The 26,272-nt window shown below is 37.0% G+C and overlaps 1 protein-coding gene across 1 annotated transcript in view; it reads left to right on the top strand.

Annotated features, from left to right (window-relative positions):
• LOC123685007 overlaps nt 1-21,608 on the top strand; it is a 32,819-nt gene extending 11,211 nt beyond the window's left edge. The window contains exon 2 of the mRNA XM_045624555.1: nt 20,067-21,608. Coding sequence (XP_045480511.1) covers nt 20,067-20,164 — 98 coding nt within the window. The 3' untranslated portion in view covers nt 20,165-21,608. The remainder of the gene's footprint in view (nt 1-20,066) is intronic.
• The last annotated feature ends 4,664 nt before the right edge of the window (nt 21,609-26,272 follow it).

Below are 26,272 nucleotides of genomic sequence, written 5' to 3'. Positions count from 1 at the left end.
AAGTTAGTTGAAGCTTAAACCCCATTCAAATCAGATGATCGCTCCAGGTGATACCAAAAAAACCCAGGCAAAAAATGTTTGAGCATGTTGTGAACCAAAACTTTTTAGGTTTTGGAGAACAAAAGTGTCTCCATTTCATCGATGACTGTTTTGGTTCTTGGCCAATGTTTCATTCATACCTTCAGCGTGGTTTAAGAGGTCCGCATCTTTTTCAATCTGGCCGACGCGACGGACCGAACGCGAAGCTTTTGCAGATTTTTTTTTACATGTCCAAATCGACGTGATGGATGTACTCGCATGAAATATTAAGCGGTTCCAAGTCTCGATAAGATCAAAAAAAACCCAGCACCCAGGATGGTCCGACCGCTCCGAAAATAGTCTCTCATGGGTGCGATACCATCTGGATCAGAGCACACCGTGGCAATTCTCCGATGTCAAAGAACTTTGGGTCCGTTACGGCCCCGGCCTCGCGGTCAGCTAGCGCCATCTCTGATGCGATACCAATTAATAATTTCCGCAACATCGGGCACGCAAGTGGAGCGTTTCCACTTATTACCATTGTGGTCCCCTTTCCCGTGGGACGCCTCGCTCAATTCTCACTGATCAGCGCAGAAAAGGCCGGCCTGTTATTATCATCTAACTTATTTATGCGAAGCCGGTGATTCTCTCTCTTGTGAGTTTATTGTGTAGAAGATACCGGGCAACTTCCTCTTTCTTCTGCGGCCCGAACGAACGGTGAACTCGATGGGCCAACGAACCCGCGCTCGGCCTATCTAGTAAACAAAGCCGTATTCTATGATCCCAAGACGATCGGATTTGCTACGGTGTTACGATCCGAGCTCGTAAACCTGATGTGGATAGAATAGATTTATTTTTTTCAACAATGTTTTCTCGGAGACATTTTAGACCACAAATACGCAAATTCTGTTTTTTACTATGCACGAAGTTCGGTCCGGAAAAGTTTTTTTTTCAGCCTTGACCGTCACAATATCTTCGTACTAGGTTTTATATAGGGTGTTTTTTTAGAGCTATAGAACTTTAAATTGCAATGAAACAACGATGGATTATTCGATTGACATGAATTTTATTTATTCGCAAGATAATCTTGTGGCATTACATTTTGAATATGATTTCTGGCATATGACCGCCACGGCTGGCTCGGATGTAGTCCAATCTGGACGTCCAATTTTCGATGACTTTCTCCAACATTTGTGGCCGTATATCGGCAATAACAAGGCGAATGTTGTCTTCCAAATGGTCAAGGGTTTGCGGCTTATCCGCATATACCAATGACTTTACATAGCCCCACAGAAAGTAGTCTAGCGGTGTTAAATCACAAGATCTTGGAGGCCAATTCACAGGTCCAAAACGTGAAATTAGGCGGTCACCAAACGTGTCTTTCAATAAATCGATTGTGGCACGAGCTGTGTGACATGTTGCGCCGTCTTGTTGGAACCACAGCTCCTGGACATCATGGTTGTTCAATTCAGGAATGAAAAAGTTAGTAATCATGGCTCTATACTGATCACCATTGACTTGAACGTTCTGGCCATCATCGTTTTTGAAGAAGTACGGACCAATGATTCCACCAGCCCATAAAGCACACCAAACAGTCAGTTTTTCTGGATGTAACGGTGTTTCGACATACACTTGAGGATTAGCTTCACTCCAAATGCGGCAGTTTTGTTTGTTGACGCAGCCATTCAACCAGAAGTGCGCTTCATCGCTAAACAAAATGAAATGGACGTAGTGCGCGATACGTATTCCGCACACAATAATTATTTTCGACATAATATTGCACTTTTTGCAAGCGTTGTTCAGTCGTGAGTCTATTCATGATGAATTGCCGAATCAAACTGAGAATAAATCACTTGACAGCTGTTGAATCGGTCGCCATCTTGAACAGTAATGCCAACTTAAAGTTATATACCTCGAAAAAAACACTCTTTATAATTCATCACGGCGAAATGCTCCAATAACACCTAAAAGTAGACTCTACATAAATGTATCTAGGTAACTTTGAAATTCTTAGATGCAAATCATAACTTATTCATTGAGAAGATGGGATAGGAATAATAAATCAGTTAATTACGAATTATCTTGAAAGACTCCTTTTTCGACCGGACATACGGTGCCACGAAAAAAAAGAAGATTTGATATTGCGATTATTCTATGGTCATTCATCGACAGCCCAATCGTCTCGCGAAGAAACGTCAGAACTCGTTATCGAGACGACGTGAAACCGTCCGCTAGTCGACATGGCACCAATAAACGAACCAAATAAAAAAAAACAAAAACGAAACAATCGAGTAATCTCTTTTCTGTCACCCCTACGCGATCCGTCACGTCAAGGAATCGAGTAAATCGTCCAATTAAGGCGGACGGCGTCTGCTGTCACAATTAATTACCAGAAGAAGAAGAGAACGTACGCATCAATCGCTGTCGCCGTTTACGATCTCCCCCCCCCCCCCCTACCCCTCCGCGCGCTCCCCGTTTGGCGAAATCGGCCGTACGACCAGCGCCTACTCTCCTCTCCTCGTCGTCGATTTTTTCTTTTTGCTTGGTCTTAGTGCCCCCGAGTCCGGTCGGTTACCGTCGGCGGCGCAGTAGGCCATGGGCCGACCGGGCGACAAAACAAATGGGAAAAACGAGAAAGGGTACGAGGCGCGAGCCCGGTCGTACCCGCGAGAGGGTACTACCGCTCACACCCACCACCTGAGGAGGAAAGGCTGCGGCGTTGCCGGTCGTACTGATTTTGAGACGGTTTCTACGGATTTTTTATGAACTTCGCGAAATCGGTTGACCAACAGGAAAATACTATTATTTTTGTATAGAGTGCTGGCAAGTTATTAATTATTAAGTATTTCAAGATGTAAAACAATGTGTAGGAAAGTAATGTATAATGAAAGCACAGATTTAGCGTTTTTAGTGTAAACAATTTTTTCTCGGTAATCCGTGCAATGGTTACAATTTGATTCGTGGAAATGTCATCAATCTATAAATAGTGGTGTCAGATGTTGGAGATGATCTGATGAGGTTTCTATTGTGATCCTACTGATTTACCTTATTGTTAAATTGACCGATAAATACCACAGCTTTTTCGATAAATCATAATTAAATGAGTGAATTTTGCACCAGATTATTTAATTTACTCTTCTGTCCACCACAGTGTTGTTCGATTCATCTCATGATAGTTGTTGAAAATTTATGAAGAACATGAAGAATTTATGAACGCAGTGAAATTAAACCTCCCTAATTAAATCTAATCTGAATCTAACCAAAAAACATGGTTCCAGCAGGATGGAGCAACTTCACATATGTCCAATTTGTCTATGTGATGAATTCCAACAATATTTCCAGAAAAATTAATTTCCAAGAAAGATGACATTCATTGGCCATCCCGTAGTTCTGATTTGAAGCCAAGTCATCTAAATTTCTGGCCCAGTTCAAACGAAATATTCACCGAACTTTCTTGACAAGCTGTCATCAGGAATTTTCAATGTTAGATTCATAGAGTAATAAACATAGAGAGAGGGAGTATACGAAATTTTTACATGTCCCCAACACGGTTAGATTACGTTGTCGGATTGTGATATATTCTCAAACTCACAATTTTACTATATCGTTCTAAATGTATATTTATTTGAGTGATTCCTGATTAAATATGCAAATTTGATTATTTGGAATCCGATATTTTTCCTAATTTATAATAAGAAGAATATTTATTATTTTCTGTATGTACCTGCTGAAATCCAAGGTTTGGCAACTTTTGCTCTCCTAGTGTCATCGGTTGTTTCACGTCGTTTGGCGCGCTTGAAGTTTGTTTTCTGAATTTCTGATATATTTAGGTATTTATTTCAATATATTTTGGGTCGATATGAAACGTTGATTATAAGAAGTGCGTTTTTTGTGGAGAAACTCGCGAATTGAGTAAAATATCGTACCACTGATATGTTTTCATTTCCGCGCCCTCCATGTCAAATTTGATAGTTCATGTTGGGGTCAAAATTTGCTCACTGAAAATGACATATGCTCCCTCTATTTATGATTATTACTCTGAGGAGAAAATCAAACGGTTTTCAATCGTTGGAAACTGTCAAATTTGTCATTGTCAAATTTTTTATCTCTTTTTTTTGTGGCCAAATTCTTCAGATATTTTCTCCGATTCAATTTCATATATCTAAAAACCTCGCGAATCTCCAGATTTCAAACTGGCTATTTTACCGTCGGCAACGCTGTGACAGGGGCATAAGCGGGCAGCACGCTCGAAGCCTGCCGTCTTCTCTTCTCCGCTCACCAATTTATTATTATTTCGATCCCGCGTCGTCCGCCGAGCTGCTTGCGCGCTCTGTCCTTTTTTTTTATTCCACTCTTAAAAAGAAAACCGGTCTCCGACGTACAGAAATCACCGTACGCGGGCTGTGTGCTGACCACTTACGCACCCGCCTCGGCCTATGACCGTGCCAGGGGACAGGATCGAACTGTGGGGGGTTCCCCGAACGAAAAAAAACCACCACGCGGATTTTACACTTGTTTCGTTTTCTTTTTATACCTGACCCTCCTTCTAGGAGTCGGCGCTTCTAGAGAGGGGCACTGTTAATTGTTTGTCCATCAGGCGATTCTTGAAAGTAAAAAAAAATATTACCGGTTCGAGGTTTGAACTCACGACCTTCGGGCTTCTGACTAACTGTCTGGGTTTTCATAAAATGACCAAAATCGTTGGAAAGGCGGCTTACTATGTGGAGATAATTTTGGTCTACCATGATTTTTGAATCTATAAGGTCTTTTATGTGAAATACTAATGCTTTGGCCTTTAAGCTGAGCGCCCTTTGAGCTGGAATTGTAGTTTTATTGGCTATATATTCTGTTGAACCTTGTTAACCAAAATATGGTTTGGTTTATTGTTTCACCGACGTCTCTATAATGATACTTTCAATTTCACGAAAATTAAAATGCCAAAATAAGGTAACAGCGATATATCTATTAACATAATTATTTAGACACTTTAAACTTTAAATAACAACGCATTGGAATAAAATTGTATATTGTAATGCCTAATGTATCAGTGGAAACGATATCCACTGAAACGAATGACATCTGTAATACAGGGTGATTCATAAATAAATGTCTTCAATTATTGAGTGGACTTCTCTACCAGAAAAGAAGCATAGTTAATCGTATAAATTCTTCTTTGTTTTCAACTTTTAAGCTGGTAGGTAATAATTATCATCATTGAAAAATTGCATTAGGTTTGGTTATACTTCAACTTGGTCATATAATTGGCTGATGATTTTTGAATTGAGTTGATTTTTTGTTCTGCTTCGATTTATTCAAATTCTATCATTATTGTAACAAAAATGGAAGATAGCTCAAAAATTTAAAATGCACAGAGCACTGGTACTGAAATTGTTTCAATATCTTTATGAATCGAAAAGATTTGAGGCAAATATTGCGAGAGGTTGTAGATTTCAACCCCTCATACGGAGACTTGAGAAAAAATTTGGTTATGTTTCGATAATATTATCGCTTCATAAGAAAAAATCTTTGAATTTTTCTATCCTTTGAAGCGGTATATGTTAAGAGCTAGTGAGAATTCGAGAAAAATTTATGTGACAAACTATCCTTACTTTCGGTAAGGAATCCTCTCACAAACTCAAGACATCTTTTTATGAATAACCTTGTATAAACGTGACATGGATTTTCAATCAAGATAAAAAAAAAAGATTTTGCAAAACGAAATCACAAACGTTTACCTCGGAAAATATTTTGTTTTTTAGCTGCTCCGAAAATTTTTCTCTATTACTGTTTTACTTTTGTTGTAATTTACCGATATTGCCATTATTATTATTCAAAACAATTGTCATACATCTGATACGAAGTGTATATCTAAAAATTGTCCTTCAATATCAATTTAAACGAATTTCCATTAGGTAAAGACGTTGTTTTGTTGAACTGCAAAATCGATCTATTTTCGATTCGAGATCGAAACGCTTCGACCGTCACATCAGCGCCACCTATCGGCCCAACGACAACCACACCGGTCCAAGGCTACGAGCAACCGCGAAAATTCTCGCGTTCTCCTCCCGAACTGAATGAGAGTCATCATACATAGTGGCCCGCTCCTGTCCTGGCTCCAAGCCAGATTCTGGTCCAAATCGAGAAGATGATGGATGGCCTGGGTCGCGGCGGCGAGGCGAGGCGCAAAGAGGGGACAATTACGTCATCGATCACGACACAAACACACTCGTGGGAAGTACTAGAAACGCGTTTTACGCGTCTCCTCCGATTCCCGCTCGATTTTTTTTTCTCTCGCTCTTCTACGTATGTTTACTTTACACACACACGAAACGTATAGTATAGTAGAACGAGGCGGTAAAAACATGTTGTTGTTGGTGGGTATCTATATGCGTCGTAATTATACTCTTTGTGACGGACGCGCAGATGATGATGATGATGACTGGGAGAGAGATGTGTGTACAATTACATTTCTTTACCTTTTTTTTTTCCTTCTTCTTTGTCGAGGTCGATGAGATATTATACCTGTTTGTATGTGCGTAAGGCGGTATGTGACTTACGGTGGGAAAATCTGGTTCAATAATTATTACGATTAACTATTTTCTTTGGTACGGACTCGGGTAATTAGATTTTTTTTTAAGTTGAACGGAAGTGAAAAGAAATACTTGCAACGTAATTGAATGCTCTATAATTGCATCTTCCGGATCATTTTAAGGAAAAAAGTTCCAATGAATTATAAGCCATTGGTGCATTGTTTATGGGATACTGTGCGTTGAAGTTTAGAAAGAAACTGTAGGCGTTTTTGGAGCTTCATTGAATTTTACAGTTTAGGTTGAAAAATACGATAATCTTCTCAAGTGTGAACGTGGTCACCAAAAACAGTCTGTACATAAAGTAAGGGTTAAATTCATTACCTTGAAAAGGAAAAGCTTATCGACAAAATCCGCGGACACTTCAAATTTATTTCAAGATGCGCATCTTTTGACGTTTTAGTCATATTGATGTTTCGGCTCTAAAGTCATTGACATTTTTTCAAATTGCTATCGCTATTTCTGATATTGCTGTTTGAAACAGCGAAAATTCGAAAAATGGCGATATCGAGAAACATTTATATATCCGCTAATCCTGATGATAGAGCTCTGAAATTAAAACATTATACAGGCACTTTTTTACGAAAAATCCAGTGGCGTGCTCATATTCTCAAAAGGGTTTTTAATTACGAAGCTATGACCCAAAGTTACGTTTTTTCAAATGGGAACACTAAATTTCTGTGCCATTTTTTGAAAGCTTAATTTCTCATTATTTCAAAAATATAAAATATCGTATGATTCGTATCAATATAAATAATAGAAAATGGTTAGAAACCTTTTTTTACCTAAAATTCTCAATATTTCTATGGTTTCAACTGTTGATGAGCACAGAAAAATTGAGCTTTCTATGAATTCGACAATAAGGAAAAATATCGGATTCCAAATATTCAAATTTGCATATGGAATCGGGAATCACCCAAATAAATATATTTCATTCAATATAAAATACATTCATAACGATTGTGGAATTGTGGATTTGAAAATATATCACAATCCGACAACGTAACCTAACCATGTTGGAGACATGTAAAAGTTGCGTATACTCCCTCTATGTTTATTACTCTATGGGTGTCAACAAAAAAGACTAATTTCTAACAGTGTCGGTGATTAAATCTCATTTCCAATAATCTTAAAATATCTCAATATTTTTTCAACGAGAACGGTGCTTAGTAACGCTCCAACCTCATTTTTCCTAGCTCGTTTTACGACGCCGAATGTCGTAATAGAGTAGAAGAAAACCTTGGGATTTACGATCGGCCGAGTCTCTGTCGAAACACTTAACGACCCACTGCAAAATAATGGAACGTCGAAAGTGTAAGGTCGTTCTCTCGACTGCTAGATGCAGCAACAGTGGTGCAGCGCGCATAATTATATTCATCACAGCCCAGTACCCATTACGGTGCCTCTGTTATATTCGAAAGTTCACAACTGTTAATTTCGGCCGATCTGATATCCGATCTGTTTGAATACGATACGCTATTTTGACACCTTTGCTAATCGAACCGAGAATGGTCTTAAATGATTTGGCAGGTTGCACATACTGATGCTGAATTGATTTTCACCATCGGATCGTTAACCTTGTATCTTTTTGGCTAAATAAAAATGTGGTAGTTAATTTTAAAATAACGGCACTAAGGAATATGCCGAACTAACACTAGAAGATTAAAATAAATATTAATAAGTTTGAAACGTATGGGACATCAGAAAACTGGGTAAAGCACCATTCAGCTCCATAGATCCTTAATCAGAAGGGAGAAGTTTTTAATTCTGGTTCATGTTCTACGCCGAATAAAAGTATGATTATTTCCAATGTTTCGATGAAAGAATCAGATTTCAGCTTAGCATAAATGAAGGGAATACCTTCAAAATGGAAACATTCAGTGTGTACAGGGTGGGCATGTCATCTATGACATCTAGTGTCATCGGTGGTTTCACGTCGCGACGTGAAACAACCGATGACACTAGGAGAGCAAAAGTTGCCAAACCTTGGATTTCAGCAGGTAGATACAGAAAATAATAAATATTCTGCTTATTATAAAATTGACAATTAGGAAAAATATCGGATTCCAAATAATCAAACTTGCATATTTAATCGGGAATCACTCAAATGAATATATATCATTCAATATAATATACATTCTAATTAAAAATTGTGTATACTTCCTCTATGTTTATTACTATGGTTGGCGTTAAAAAAATCACGTAGTTGCCACATATTGCATTATTTCCTTGATCACCAGATTTTCAGCCTTCGAAACCCAAAGATAAATCCGCCTTGCAGGACCAACGGTGGATACCTTCGGGCGTGATCTGCCCGAAGCCAATAAATCCTATTCAGCTCACGCAAGAAGATCGAGAGGTAAATAGGCGATTATTATATCCAACCCGCATATAACCGTCGTAATGGTGATGTACTCGAGTTAACCTCTCCGTTGAGCCGAGAGAGGTTAAAACGACCGCTTGATGTGTCACTTGCGGTAATGTTATGGTTTGAGGACGTTGACTTCGAGTCCATCCGTGCCTGAATATTAAAAGCAGATGTTGTTTTTGTACGGCACCGATGTTTGTCAACAACCAACGGCGGTGGCTCTTCGGAGTTTTCTTCTTATAAGGACGCTTTCGTGGTCGTAAATTTTTTTATGCGGGGAGCGTACGGTATGAATATCGATGTTGATATTGACACAAGATAGGTTGGTCCTTATATCTCTAACGGACGAATACTTGAAAAACGCAGTCAGCAAAAATAAAATTATAAGCTATTTATAGCTTTGTACTAGATTTCATGTGAATAGTTGTAGAATTTTTTATTCGATCTTGGTTAATTATTTTCTTAATTTTTTTTTTCACAACGCCTAAGAATTTCCTATTTTATGTTTCAGAATGTACAGAAACTATTCAATTCTATTGTTTTTTACTTATTTGAATTTTTTTTTTATGATTTATGTTGTAAGTGGAATACATTTTTTTGTTCGATGCGCTTGAATTTCCTGTTCTCCATCATCATTTCTCAGAATTTCTAGGATATTTTCACATTCTTCTACTTCGAAAATATAAATACGGAAACAGAACAGAATACTGATTTCCTACATTTCCATTTTCAAATTGATATTTCAAAAACAATTCTGTTCAATACAGCAGTTGAAACAGGATTCATTCAAAATTAAAAACTGAATCATAGAAGAAAAATGAAAAACACAATTTTTTTTTAAAAAGTATTCCCTATGTCCTAATTGGACATCAGATATATGAGAATTCAGTTATTATGGTCTCTCTTGAAAAAATCTCACAATATGTCGTTTCTCGGTCATGTGAATTATTCTGGCGTCATCTTGTGGCATGAAAAGATTTATGGAAGATCTTGGATTTGTATCTCATTTCATAGCCAATGTGGAGCAGTGTATAAAAAATTATCGATGGCGGTGCCTAATATAACCAAGGAAGATCATTTCTCAGTGGGGTTCTGGCCGCCGAACATCCAAATTCCATCCCAACCAGAAATGAGAGCTCCCCGATTGATGAGCAAAAACCCCGAAAATTGCAAAAAATCCATTTTCAAAGCTCCATATCTCGAAAACTGTCCATTTTTGAGCTTTGTGGCTGTAGGCACTTCTGATCAGTTCATCAAGAACTACAACATATCAAAAATTCAGCCAAATTTACGGAAAGCCATTTCCCTTACTAAACGTGCGGAGTCCTTTTCGAATTTATGGACTTGACCAAAATAAAAGGAGTATGAACCTTTGACGGCGAATATCTCGACTTCTTGCGAAATCGACTTAGGATAGTTTTGCACCAAGCCAGCGAATGTATACAATTCGTATATACGTAACACAAATCGAAGATGCAGGACACACAGTCTGACGGAAAATCGATTCATTCAGACCATAGAACGCTGACACCGCTCTATTCCCATTCGAATTCTGAATATTCATCGACCTTCGACTCTAGGAATGTTTTCCGTCCTAGATTTTCGCAACCCACATCCATCCGAAACGACTTGCGATCGTCAATCGCACATCTGCCACATCTAGAGATGTTCTCGATTCGCGCGATCTTGAACTTTTCGCAGATATCAATTGACCCCTCCGTAACCGAACCCCGATAGCGATCCGAGATGTGTTGTGCTCGCTCTTCTAGTTGCGTGGCTTTAAACGGCCCCCGTTTTTTTTCAATTAGAAACCGCTGCTTGCGAACATGACCACTTGATTTATCGCCCAGTAGCCGGGTTTCCTAAGCTCGCTCGATCTCTCTGTTATTGTTTTCGTTTTGTGTTTGCGCGCGAGCAGCCAGAAGAATGATGGGCCGGCAGTTAACGCGCGGTAGGATCGTATTTATCGGGCGTTTGTCATGTGTCGAAAGGCGTACGGCCAGTTTAGAGTACTAAGATGGTATTTTCAAAAACGTTTCCATTCCCGATCTGAAAAATTGTGTTTTTCTACGAGCGTACGCTTTCAACCCATTTTCCGCACGTAGACGAAAGTCGCAAAATAACTTTCCCACACGCTGCGAGAAAAACCCCAGCTATTTCTATTGCGCACGTTTATGCGTGAATGCTGCGTTCTCTTGAAACTGTAATTTGGTCCAAGTAGCAGTTGACTTCAACAAACATGATGGCTTCTTTGGTGTACTTGCATAACACGATTAACTGCACGTTCACGATAAATATAAATAGGGATTCACGGCTTGGCTTGACTTTCAAGCTACTTGGCTTGAGATTGACTTGATTTTATTTTGTTTAGCGATGAAGCGCACATATGGTTGACTGGCTACGTCAACAAACAAAACTGCCGCATTTGGAGTGAAGCTAATCCTCAAATGAATGTCGAAACACCGTTACATCCAGAAAACTGACTGTCTGGTGCGCTTTATGGGCTGGTGGAATCATTGGTCCGTACTTCTTCAAAAACGATGATGGCCAGAACGTTACAGTCAATGGTGATCGGTATAGAGCCTTGATTACTAACTTTTTCATTCCTGAGTTGAACAACCATGATGTCCAGGAGCTGTGGTTCCAACAAGACGGCACACAGCTCGTGCCACAATCGATTTATTGAAAGACACGTTTGGTGACCGCCTAATTTCACGTTTTGGACCTGTGAATTGGCCTCCAAGATCTTGTGATTTAACACCGCTAGACTACATTCTGTGGGGCTATGTAAAGTCATTGGTCTATGCGGATAAGCCACAAACCCATGACCATTTGGAAGACAACATTCGCCGTGTTATTGCCGATATACGGCCACAAATGTTGGAAAAAGTCATCGAAAATTGGACGTCCAGATTGGACTACATCCGAGCCAGCCGTGGCGGTCATATGCTAGAAATCATATTTAAAATGTAATGCCACAAGATTATCTTGCGGATAAATGAAATTCATGTCAATCGAATAATCCATCGTTGTTTTATTGCAACTTAAAGTTCTATAGCTCTAAAAAAACACCCTTTACCACTTTCCGCACTTGTCAGAAACACAACTAACCGTAAAAACGCAAATTGGCCGTTCCACGATCGAGAAGCAGTTGAGAAAACGTTACGGCGATTCGAGATGCAAGACCCTCCCTCGTCTCCAATTTCCAAAGAGAGAAATACTGGTCCAGTCTATTTACTATTTTCTATTAGCGACGCAGCATCCGTTGCAAACCCCATTCGCCGCATCAACCTTACAGAAAGCCCTCTGACAATGCGTCAATTAATCGTAGTTCTTTTGTCGCGCTTTCCGCAAACCTTTACAACTGTCAAATTTGACGGACGGTATCCGTCAACACTTGACCGGGGTCTCGACCCTTCCTCTAGTCTAGTTGGCCTAGGAGAGGGAGGGGGGTGATGAATATTAGCAAAGATCATTAGGGACGTTCTTCCCTTTGTCCGGCGTATCGCGCAGAAACGATTTCGTTTAACCGAATATGCAGATAGTTCAGGTGGGGACGGGGCTTTAAACGATTTCGCTCTTTTGCATATGCAAAAGGCTGTAATCGGCGTATCCGGGAAATGGAAACAATTGTGGGAATGGGGCGTTTCCACGTGAGAGAGTCGTGGTGAATGTTGGAAAAGTCGGCCAACGTGAGAAGATTGCGCGTTTGGTAATTTAGGGCTTACTCCTTACAGAGTTTGATTCAAGGGGTTGAAAAAATAAAAGGAAACTTTAACATCCTAAAATGTACCCCGAAAGAGTTAGATCTGTTTGGATGTGACCCAAAAAAAATTATGTTTATTTTGGCAGAGAAAATTCAGTTAACTGCGGGCTTAAAGATGTGTCAAACTGATTGGGTGATAACTCAGAGTAATAAACATAGATAGAGGTAGCGTATGTCATTTTCAGTAAGCAAATTTTGTCCCCAACATGGACTATCAAATTTGACATGGAGCGCGCGGAAATGAAAATATATCAGTGATACGATATTTCAGTCAATTCGCGAGTTTCTCCACGAAGAACGCACTTCTTATATCCCATAGTGAATCAACGTTTTATATTAACTCAAAATATATGTAATTAATGCCTAAATATATCAGAAAACCAACTTAATACAAACTTAATATAAAACGTTGATTCTCTATGGGACAAGTTCGTTTTTTGAGGAGAAACTCGCAAATTTAGTGAAATATCGTATCACTGATATGTTTTCATTTCCACGCACCTTATGTAAAATTTGATAGTTCATGTTGGGGACAAAATTTGCTTACTGAAAATGACGTATGCTCCCTCTATCTATTTGTATTACTTTGAGGGCGATTCGAAAACGATTCTCAGCTTGAAATTTCTCAGTGGCGTATCATTTTTCTCCCTCTAAAAAAAGCAGGAAATTATTAACCGTATGCGCGACAATGTAAAATTCTTGATTTTAAGTCAATAAATGCGCAATAACTACGTCCTGACACCCACCAAATTTCATTGGAATATATCGACCAGTTTCAAAACAATAAATATGTAGTCAGTTTTTAAGAAGAACTTTTTCACCGCGTTTCTCCCTTGAAGTTTGTCGTAGTCATTAAAAATAATTTTTTTTTTCACGAAACATAGGCGTATCCCGTTACCGGGTCATGCCCGTATACTCGGAAGTGCCAGATCTGGCCGAATACTTGACCCACTAAAGTATCAACGAACTCCATTGCAACGAAAGGGAAGCCGACTTGAATCTCGTATCTCCGAATATTTCTATTATTACGACACACACACAGATCGTGTTGCAGCTTTGGGACGCGCCTCCAAACCCACTCTGCCTCCCCTCCTGCCCCACATTCCACAGAAATCACGCCAACGCTACGTGCGGCAATTTTCTTCTTCTTCCTGAAACGTTCAACGCGCCGAGATTTTCGACCGATCGTTTGAGGTTAGGTTCGTTCTCTTGGCGGGAGATCGTGGAACGTTTTTTTATAACGCTGCTGTCTTGTACGGAGATTAAATTAGAGACGAGATCTAGCTAGCGCTTTGAAAGTGAAGGCTGGTACGGAGACGGCTTAACATTGGGTGTTCTCATTATCATTCCATAGGTTTATGTAAATTGCTGGTTAGAAATACATTTGGATATTCTTGAATTGTTTTTTCTATGTCATGGGTAATATCTGTTATTTGTCAAATTTTAGTCATGACCGATTAAGGTTATGTTATTATAAAAGGTCTCTTACTTGGATGTGGCCGAAAAAAAACAGTCTAAAGGTTTAAAATCACAAGATCTCGGTGGCCAATTGTGATAACCTCTTCGAGAAATAACAAATGTATCGTCCATTTTTAGTAGTTTTTACTTGTCAAATGTCAAAATATGACAGCTTCGAAGAGTACAGCTGTCCAGATGGCGGTCTAATCGAATTGAAATATCTTATTGAAACCCTTTATAATCTATGTATCTTTGTATGATGAAGCTAAAACAAACTTCCATCGAATTTTCCAACGAAAAATGTATTCATCGATTATATCGATGATTCACAAATCACAATTACAGTTGAACTATTTGTCTGATTTTTCAAACCCTTTCAAATATACAGTAGTATGTTTTGAGCAAATAAAAATATTAATATCTCACGAAAAAAATTAACAGTCAAAAAATTTAAAATCAAACAAGGGACGTTATTTGGATGTAGAAAATATTGAATAAACTGAAGGGTGTTTTTTTTTTAGAGCTATAGAACTTTAAATTGCAATAAAACAACGATGGATTTTTCGATTGACATGAATTTTATTTATCCGCAAGATAATCTTGAAAAAGTCATCGAAAATTGGACGTCCAGATTGAAATACATCCGAGCCAGCCGTGGCGGTCATATGCCAGAAATCATATTTAAAATGTAATGCCACAAGATTATCTTGCGGATAAATAAAATTAATGTGAATCGAATAATCTATAGTTGTTTTATTGCAATTTAAAGTTCTATAGCTCTAAAAAAAACACCCTTTACAAAGAAAAATCCACCAACTCCTCAAATGGGGTGCACGAAGCTATCACTTCCCGAGCCGTGCGGAAAAGTTCGCTTCCCACACGATCGCATAGGAAATCCAGGTCATCCCGGACTCTCATCATTGGGCACAAAGGCCGGACAACCACGTGAGCATCTCCCCAGTCATCGTGAGAAAAACAGCGGCGTTCGGAGCGAGGGGTTTCGCAGGGGGAATAATTGAACTCTCGACACGTGTTCGGCAAGAAACGCGTTGCCTTCTTTGTCCTCCCATTACCATTTATTATTCATCGACGCTGCGCGTTATATATTTAACTTGCCGCATGACCCAGAATCCTTTCAACTGCCCCTTCCGTCCGAGAAAACTCCAATGTCTTGGATTCAAAGGGCCCTTAGAAAATCTCCTATTCAGGTTTTTTTCGTCGTCGATCTTTCTCTCGAGGAGAGGCTAGAAAAGAAAGTATTGAAGGTGCTCGGCGAAGCGTTCATAGTGGACAAATTAGAGAAAAACAAGGACATTGTGCCCTGTAAGCTTGTTGTTTCGCGTACTACTTTCGAACCGGGCGCTACGTTAGACAAATATAATGAGAGCTTTTTTTTTAATCTACATACAATCTATTGAGACAAGGTAGGTGCCGCAGAATGATTGATCATTGAAAAAGCCTGCCTAATTCTTTTTGACGTTTGAAAAATTTTTATAATCATACATGGAGGTTGTTCCTAAATTGAAAGTACAAAGGAAATTTGAAGAAAAAAGTCCTATAAGCATGGTCCTGCAAACGCTTTGTTTTCGAGATTTCTTGTAGTCCTACTTTTTTGTGATGATTCTACCAGTTTATCGAATCTTTATTAATCTCCGCTACAGATTGGTAGAACCAGAACTCATAATTAATTTATTCATTACAGCTCACTTACTGGAACTTTATAATAATTTGGATTCTCCTTAGACTAGAGAATTTTTAAAATTTTTCTTCTCGAAATTGGTAGCGCATATGACAAAACTACAAGGAACCAAAAAGTGTAGTGCTATACCAAAGTTTCTTTACACATTTTTCCAATTTCCAGTGCTCCACTGGTGTTCTAAAAAAAGAAGCAGGCACTGTTCCAGAAAAAATATCACCTTGTAGATTTTCATTCAAAATTAGAATATAACATGAAGAAAACATCAAATTGGAATACCTATGGCAAGTTTAAGCTGAATATATTGAGAAGGGAAGGTTCTAAGATGAAAAACTAAAAAAAAAAACCAAACTTAGACACCATGTATTTCAAAAATGAAGCGTTTATTGGACCATATTTATAGAGCTTTTTTTCTTGAAATGCTACGAGTAATCTGTTTTGTATCTCCAATTTAGGAAAGTAGGATACTGGTATCGTTATATTGATTGAATTATCGAAATATTCTGAGCATAATTGTTGGAGAATTGTTGAATTTATTTTCTATCATTATATTTTATAATAACTAGTGAAAGCATTAGATTGTCCTGTCAGAAATTAGGTTTTTGATGCATATGTATTTACATTTTCCCTGTATACATTTGCGTATTTGCAATATAATATCGACTACTTTCTCTCAAATTTATATTGAATTCTGAAGCGTATGCCTACTGAATATCGAAATCAAGAATTTCACTTTCATTCGAATGCATAATCACGGAACGAAAAACAGCCATGTTGGTGATGAATTCTGCGGTTTCTGTAATTGCCAGAATTTTCTGTGAACATTGTAACTCTTCTTAATAATACCAACTCTTCTAAAGTTGGTATTTTTTTCAAATTTTGATTTTTTTCTTGACCATTAAATCTAAGATAATTTTCATGAGTTCAGCCATTCCGTTATAAACTAACAGTTTATAGTTTTATATATTTAGTTTAAATTATGCCGAATTGATGCCAGTCTTTGGTATTATACAATTGACGCTTCTTTAGCGATTCTGGCTATACAAATCCCAGCAAGCATTAAAAAAAAACCGTATAGACACCGAGGCCAAATCTCCTGAACTACGTGGCGAAAAAAAAATTTCGTCACATCCCACGCAAGATACCCGGCGGTTCCTCTCTGTCCCAAAAACCCATACCCAAATACCGTATCTGGCGAACTACTTCCTGCCGAAAACTGGGCCAAACTTTGACCCCGGGTACGACCGACCTAAGCATCATAGGAGGCGGCGTAGTAGTAGTTGTAGTACGCACGCGAAAAAAAAAGAACGGCGGTCTTCGTTTCGCTCTCGCGTCTCCCGATAAAAAAGGCCAACCTTGACGCGCGCAAACACACACACACCGTTTCGATAAACGTCTTATTTACTACAGCATCCGTTAGATGTACCACCAACGCAAGAGGAGGGGGGGCCGAGGGGGGCCTGCTTATCGTTTCCTGGAACGTCCGTCAATTGTTACGACGTAAATAAGAGGCGAACGGTGAGGTTATGGGCGGGAAATTCGAATTCGATCCGTCTATGGAGTGGACCAATGAAGCATTTTTTAAGGGTAGGAATAACAAATAAACGAAAATCTCGTTTGGTTAAGAGTTTTTACAGCTTTTTTTTGCATATTTAACAACATTCATCGTTGTTAAAAGTGTGGACGTCAATAACAAATAGGACAATAATTTTTATGCTCTTCAGGATTTTTAGAAATTTTAAACGTAGCTTGTTGAGAAAAGTTCAGTAAATCTGTACCAACAGACTTTAATTTAAGTAAACAAATGTCATTTGCATTTTTGTTCCTTCGAGTTTAGTGGTTTGCTGAGAATTTCGATATTTTCAATTAACCAATATCTACAGTTTAATATATGTAACGGGTGTTTTTTTCGAGGTATATAACTTCAAGTTGGCATTACTGTTCAAGATTGCGACCGATTTAACAGCTGGCAAGTGATTTATTCTCAGTTTGGTTTGGCAATTCATCATGAATAGACTCACGCCTGAACAACGCTTGCAAATAGTGCAATTTTATTTCGAAAATAATGGTTCTGTGCGGAATACGTATCGCGCACTACGTCCATTTTATTTTGTTCAGCCATGAAGCGCACTTCTGGTTGAATGGCTACGTCAACAAACAAAACTGCCGCATTTGGAGTGAAACCAATCCTCAAGTATATGTCGAAATACCGTTATATCCAGAAAAACTGACTGTTTGGTGCGCTTTATGGGCTGGTGGAATTGACCAATTTCAGGTACATCTTTTTCCACATAGTAGTTCTAATTTGCCGTTAAACGCGCCTTAACACAATACAGTGGCTTGTGTATCGACACTTGGTACTTTGTTATTTGTTTTACCTATTATCCGAACGTGTTTACTCAGAATGACAAATATTTTTCCTTATTGTGGTTCGAAAGAGATAATTCTCGTCGATATTGGTAATTTATTCTCCCTATCAGGTGACTTGGCTTGTTTTCGATATTGTTTATTTACATTTTTTTCTCGTCGACGGTATTAGTTAATCGAAAATTCAGGGGAAAGTGAGTTTTATGTGATCTGAAACTTGAGCAGCTTTGAATGAGGTCATTGTCTGTATGATGGAACCTTAACCGCGTTTAATAAATTAAATTTTCAGTGTTAATGATGACATAAACAGGCACGAAAAAATTTCCTGTCGCTTGATGATATTTTGTTTTGAATATTTTCAAAGATAATTTTCTACATTCGGCCTCACTAAAATTGATCAACAGGATTTTAGAGGTAAAATGGTGTAGATATTTAGATTTGAAGTTTTCGAGTCAACTCTGTTCTTTAAATACACCTCTCTTCCACACCATTGAATCCGAAAACTGAAATTTTCAGGGATCACCGAGCACCAAAGTGCCTCATAAAATATATATAGCGTCAATTAAGCCAAACGGTTTTTTTTTTCAAATTTCATGTGAAAAGTATCCGTTTCCGATTGCGACCCACCTGTGCGCCCCAAAAACCGAGTTCCCAGGGTCTTAAATGGATTCGCGTGGTTCATTCGTTAGCGACCCATTAAAACCGATCCACCCCTGCAGCGCTTAAACAAGGGGCGAGGTCGAATGCGCCCCACGTGTGAGAAAACCCGACGACCCGTGTTAATCGGACGCCAATGGCCGGCTTCCGGAATCGCCGTGGGATTTTCGACCCGTCGATTTCCATTTCCTGTCTCCCCTGTACATCGGAAGAAAAAACGCGGTCCAACTGGGCCAAGTGAAACTGTTATTTCGCTATGGCTTGGCCCAGTTGGCGGTTTGGAAAGCGTCAGTTCTCTATGGTAGATTATCTGAAAATCGGAAAATCAAACTTTTTGACTCTATTATACTTTTCCTATTTTTTTATTTTCGAGAACTTCTCATAGTTTTTTTTTCGTGAACTTCTCATAGTTTTTTTTCGTGTTCTTATGGTTATTCCACTATTTTCAACTGAAACAAAATCAAAATATCCTAAAAAAGAGTACGTAGATTTATTTGCTGCCCCTGTATAAGATTATTATCTTGGCTTTATGGTGAAAGGAACAGCACTCCTTGAAGTGATCGACCTAGAAACGTATTATGTGAAGGAGAAAGTTTCAAATTCTTCACAGGATGATTCACAAAGTTACAAAATTCACGTATAGGTCACCAATGTAACTGTACTGCAAGAACTTTACAGTTCTTCATTCGCGCGATTTTCGAGTGGAGAAATATCTAAGCCAGCTTATCAAATAACGTTCGCTCAAAAATGTACACATGAATAGTGCTGCATATCCTAAAAAAAATTAATTCTGATTAACATCTGTTTCGAAGTTAAGGAAAATTTCTATTCAAACTAAGAAATATTATTCGAAGTGCTTCTGCATTAGATAAATAATCAATCATAACTAGGTCAATTACATAGTTCATATCAAACTTAATTCCCTGTATGAATGAGACAAATAGACACTGGTTTGACTCACATGCTGATCAGATTGATAAAGCATATTCAACATTCAACGACTATTCGATTTAAATTTTTATCGCCCAATGTGACCTCTTTCTTAGTGATAATTTTGTTTTGATGTTAATTCGCGAAAAAAAAACATTTGTGTAATTCCAAGGATTCCAACATTCCTCGATTACTAATCCACGTTTTCTTCTTTTCCAGATTTCATGCAATTGAAAAAGAGCACGGCGTTGGAGCTGGCCAAAAGCAAAATGGCCAGGCCGTCGAAAATGCCCAGGATGGACAAGATCGCGAGTTAAGCAAGACACAACACAAAGGACGAATATCCTGAAAACACTTGTTACAAAATATAGATCTCCAAGAAAATTTAATATAATAATATAATGATTCTTTCGTATGTTAAGTACAATTTAAGTTTTGTTTCACGCATAGAAATTTTTTATTAATTTTAAGTTTGTACAGTAAGTACTATTTTTTGTTGGTCTTGATTTCATTTATTTAGACTATGTATTTATTTTTTTTTTCGAAGGAACCTCTTTCGTTTGATCTCCCGAAATTTTGAATTTGTTGGTGGTCGTTTTGCCTGTAACAGTTTTTTCTACTGTTGAGATGTTTCAGGCTCGAAAAGAACGTAACTCTGATTGGCAACTGCTTGATTCGAGTTTGTTTTATTCGAGCCAAGTCTGATTTCCATATTCCAACATTTTCTTCCAAGGGCCAGATTCGGTGTTGTAAATATTTGTAAGAGGAATTTAATATTTATAAAGAATTATATATTGACTTTGTTTGGTCGGCAATTTGAAATTATTTATTTAGTAGCTCCAAAAAGACTGAAGAAACCGAGTTGAATACGCTCGGTGTCTATAGTCGGTTTAGGAGCTACCCTGTATAATTTGTATATAAAATGCACTCTTGTAAATACCACCCCTCAATCAAGTGCAATTTGTATATTGAATGGAATTGAATGAATTCGTCCGTTGGAAGAAAAACTTGATTTCTTTTTGGTCATCTTTTGGAAGTTTTCAATTTTGTAATAGTATTCGAGAAAAAGTTGGTGAAATTCATAAGTATAGGTAATTTTATTTGAGATTAATATGTAAACTCAGGGAGTGATACTCATACAGATCCGTATCCTTCTATTTTTCGCCTGCTTTTCATGAGGATCTCGCTTGCTGATTCAATAGACCAGATTATTACTTCACCCATCAACAAAAAGTTTCAATTAAATAAGCCCAAAGAATGTTAAAAGTACAAAGAAGAACACTGTCTGGAATTTGCCTTTTGGCAGCTCTCAAACCCATCTCATTTTGGTCCCGTCGTTTGCAATCTTTTAAAAGGGCTCCATTTATAAATTGAATTTCTGAAAGATTTATTTTGTACATCATATTGGTTGGATTTCTTCGATTTCCTGCTTTGGCAGAAACCTTCGAAAAAAATCATGTAAGATTACGCTTGTTTTTTTCGAAGGTTTCTGCACAACCGTGGGATTTGAAAAAGCTAGAAGATTTTGAGATGATAAGATACATATTATATTCTGTTTAACACCTGTGATGTATTAGAAAATGATCTCAAAATATTTTTATAAATTATAGACATGAATGTTTGATGTTTGTCTGGACATCACAATTACACAAATAAACCAGGTAAACATCAATTGTTAATGTATTTGAAAGAAATGTAAATTTGTTGTAAAGAAGTAAAATATATCGAGAAGCAAGAGCTTGCTTCTTTTTGTTATAGTAATACTGTAGTTTCATTGTTTTAATTCCCTTCCCATTAAAGAAAGAACAAACTTCTATTTCCTATTTTCAATACAATACAAAGTCAAACTCAATAAATATGAAATTATAATAAATTATGTAACATAAAAACATAACACCCAAAAAGCTGAACAAATATCTCGATATAATCAATATTACGAATTTCAAGCTTTATTTGAAAAGGAAAGGTGGGAAACACACTTCAAAACTATTAGAAAGGTCCATCTTCAAGTGGCGCCTTTCTGAAGTGCTATTAACAGAAATTTCACTGTTATTGAGCCAATCTTATTGTTTTCATCCCCTTTAAAGAAAGAACAAACTTCTATTTGCTATTTTCAATACAATAAAAAAGTAAAACTCAGATAAATATGCAATTATACTAAATTATGTAACATAAAATACATAACACCGAGAAAGCTGAACAAATATCTCGATTTAATCAATTTTAGGAATTTTCGAGCTGTATTTGAAAAGGTTGAGTGGGAGACACACTTCAAAACTATTGGAAAGGTCCATCTTCAAGTGGCACCTTTCTGCAGTGCTATCTAACAAAAATTTCACTTGAGCCAATTACATTGATTGGCTATTCTAAATATATCATGAATGTAACTTCCTACACAAAAAAATTTCAGGCTCAGGCATTGTGCAGTTTCTAAATAACTTCCTACACCATCACTTAACAGCTACTCATAAATATAAACAGGATGAGCCATAAAATAACACTTCACTGAAAACTACTGTCATCAACTCATCGAAAAAACGAACTTCTTACTTCCTCGGAAGTTTGTAGAAACTTTTTTTTCGATCGTACTTAATCTGTCATCAACTAAATTCAACAGAGCTTCCTGAAATCCCTTAAGGATGTCCTTAGAACGTTGATTGTTTGTTAATTATTGTTGTCAAGCATCTTTCGAAAAAAAATTGGTACGAAATAAATAAAACAGTTTTGAAGAGAAACAGATTAAAATAAACCTAAGAGGCAACAATCGAAAAATTGAAAGAAGGAGTTAGTTCCAGTCAATTTTATACACTTAATGGTAAATGACAATTATTCTATTTACACTCCTCAATTGATTATATAAATAACAATTGTTTCGCTATCAATAGCTTCTTTATATTTCGAATTATTCAAACTATAAAAAATTGATATTTATAAAATTAAAAAAGGAAATAGAATCGTTTAATTTCAATAAAAATGAATTCTCATCAATTTTTCAAATTATAAATAACCAAAATAATACTCTGACACCAACAAATAATCCATTCATTAAAACACTTTTTTTTGACTGAGCTTAAACTCCTCGTGAGTTTTGACGTTAGTTATACGTGAGTTTTGACAGTTGTACAGATTCGACAAAATAATAAAAGATATGAAATCACGAAGAAATTTTTTCCAATCATTTCAAGTTTTTTAACTTGAATTCTAGCTTGAAAAACTGATTTTTGAAATCAAAAGAGTGTCATATTTATGTTATCTATGAATTCAAATAAAAGTGATCGATAAAAAAAGAACTGATACGACATACTGACCTATACTCAACAAAAACCAGTTGAGACCTGTACGTGTAGTTGGGAATATTCGAGACCAATTAAATTATTGTTTACACTAATGCAAATTTTATTTCACTGCAATTAATTCCCAATTTCGTAATTGTTGTTTATGTTTGGAGTTGAAGATAAGTAAAAAATAAATGTATTATTTATGATATTGTGTATAAACGCCATATTCTCTAATGAGTTATTATGTTTTTTCCAACTTTTTGTTGGCAATGTTACGCGTCGAGTATAAACAAGTTGTTGCGTCATTTTCGATGTAGAACACTTGCAAATTGGCCTGATTGAAAATTGCATCTAGGTATTAGCTTGTGAATGCTCACATTGTCTAACTACTCTAACTAAATGCCCTGAGTGCGTTCTAAAAGCCATTCGTTATGTGTAGGATGAAACCTTGAAGTTAGACGCAACCAATCTATTGCATTGACTAGCTCATTTTATTGCAATGTAAGCCTATGCATCTTGCTTACGTGTTAGATACATAATCATAAAATAAAAAATCTCTTTATACAATCAATATGAGTTACATAAATGATTGCTGAAGTAGTTCAGGTACTCTCAGTTTTTGAATTTCATAAATTCGTTCGACAAGGTGTCTCAAGGGAAAATAAAACAAGTCCTGGAAAGAAGAATAGCATGTTTACATTTCAAGTTTGGGATCAATGGGTAAATATCTTGAGCTAATAGACTTGGAAAAAAATCATTTACCTTCCTTGGTTTCGTTCGAATTTTAACAAACAACAAGGTAAATAATGACAATTGACAAAGTTTGAATAAATTGAGAAAAGCCCTACTGTATAAAGGGTGAATAAATTTCAATAATTAATTCGAAAAAATGGGAAGACATTGAAGGGAAATAGGGTGTTTTTGCACGCTTATTTGAATTTGTATTCATGTCTTTTTTCAAGGAGTTTCACGTACTTAATTTTAACAACTTAGAAATAAGGTGATGCTTCCAACACACAATATAAATTATAACTTTTTGGGACAATTATATTGAAGAAACGAAAAAGAATTGATAGATATAAATAACTGCGTATTATTTTTGTATCATTCTTATTGGAATCCGTCATCCTTTTCAAATCAGTGGTTCTGTTAACAAAGCAGAGCTCCTGGAAACTGATGATCAACACTTTCAAATTGTTGTGGTCTTCCTTATTGGACATTAAAGAAGCCCACAAACCAAATTTGCACCTGTTCAAATCAAGAAGGACCATATTATTCTGGCACCCCAATTTACTCACAATATCGAAGGATTGCTAGAGAAAATTGATCTATTATCTTATATATGGGGTAGGAAATGGGCGGAAGCTAAGGGTAGATAGAGGACACTGAGGTGAATCAGAATAACCTGTGTATATCTCTCTTTATTATCAAGATACAGCGTTTTATTGATTTTGTCAATTTCTTCAATTACCCCTAATTTACGAACCACATTTTCTTGATATTTGGTACGTTTATCCTTTGCAACAACTACTTCATATAGACAAAGCTACTGGATTTTTTTCTGAACACAAATAGTGTCGTAAGAAATGTCAAAAAATAATACAGTGTTGTCATTTTAACCACTGTTTTATTCCTATTTATTCATTTATCTTTTTATATCCTACAGGTAAATGACCAATTACAGGTGTAAACAAATATCCAATACATACAGGGCGATCCAGATTTTAGTGCAACTTTGGCATGAAAAAAAATTCCTATGAAAATATATTCTTACGACCTTCGTTTTCGAAATACAGGGTGTTTAGGTTTGACAAAAAAAATAGTTTTTTACTAACTCTACTATTATTACACTCATTGTTTTAGTTTTTAGGTATATTGAAATTTTGATAATGAAGTTTCGAATTAGGTGAGTGTCTCCTGCCAAACTTATCCAGTGGCGTAGATATCGGGGTATGATGATCCTTTTCTTATTGAAAATCTACACCACTCTATTTTTCGAAAGAATCGTTCCATTTCTGAAATCAATAGAGCTTCAATGAAAAACAGTCTCTTGAATTATTTTCATGGAATGTACCATATTCGAGATAATCGAGAACAAAGCAAATACCATTCACAAAAATCTACAAAAATTAATTTTTCAAATTTTCCCATTAGTGATAAATCAAAGTACAGAAATTGGTGTTGTGTATTAGAAACACTTTCAGATGGCATTCAATTGAACATTTTTGAAAGCCACTCAAACAATAAAAAATTTTTATGAATATCTTTTATTGTTCAAGTGTCTGATGAATTTTCTTTCTGAAATCTTCAATTAAACCTGTCTATTTATATATGTATAATAACAAAGCCTCTAGCCGTCGTTAGCTGAGGACGTTGAGGTTATTTAACTAACAACCATTTATTTTTTAGTTATTTTTATTATTTATTATTATTTAACATCAAGTTATTGGAAACCCTTTGGACCAGTGGTTCAGTCATCAACGCAATGCTTCTAAGGGGTGTTTTTTTCGGGGTATATAACTTTAAGTTGGCATTACTGTTCAAGATGGCGACCGATTTAACAGCTGTCAAGTGATTTATTCCCAGTTTGGTTTGGCAATTCATCATGAATAGACTCACGCCTGAATAACGCTTGCAAATAGTGCAATTTTATTTCGAAAATAATGGTTCTGTGCGGAATACGTATCGCGCACTACGTCCATTTCATTTTGTTTAGCGATGAAGCGCACTTCTGGTTGAATGGCTATGTCAACAAACAAAACTGCCGCATTTGGAGTGAAGCTAATCCTCAAGGGTATGTCGAAACACAGTTACATCCAGAAAAACTGACTGTTTGGTGCGCTTTATGGGCTGGTGGAATCATTGGTTCGTACTTCTTCAAAAACGATGATGGCCAGAACGTTACAGTCAATGGTGATCGGTATAGAGTCATGATTACTAACTTTTTCATTCCTGAATTGAACAACCATGATGTCCAGGAGCTGTGATTCCAACAAGACGGCGCAACATGTCACACAGCTCGTACCACAATCGATTTATTGAAAGACACGTTTGGTGACCGCCTAATTTCACGTTTTAGACCTATGAATTGGCCTCCAAGATCTTGTGATTTAACACCGGTAGATTACTTTCTTTGGGGTTATGTAA

The sequence above is a fragment of the Harmonia axyridis genome, chromosome 7, assembly GCF_914767665.1.
Source record: "Harmonia axyridis chromosome 7, icHarAxyr1.1, whole genome shotgun sequence".
Taxonomy (NCBI): Eukaryota; Metazoa; Arthropoda; class Insecta; order Coleoptera; family Coccinellidae; genus Harmonia; species Harmonia axyridis.
Note: the sequence above shows the minus strand (reverse complement) of the source record. Positions and strands in the feature narration are given on the sequence as shown.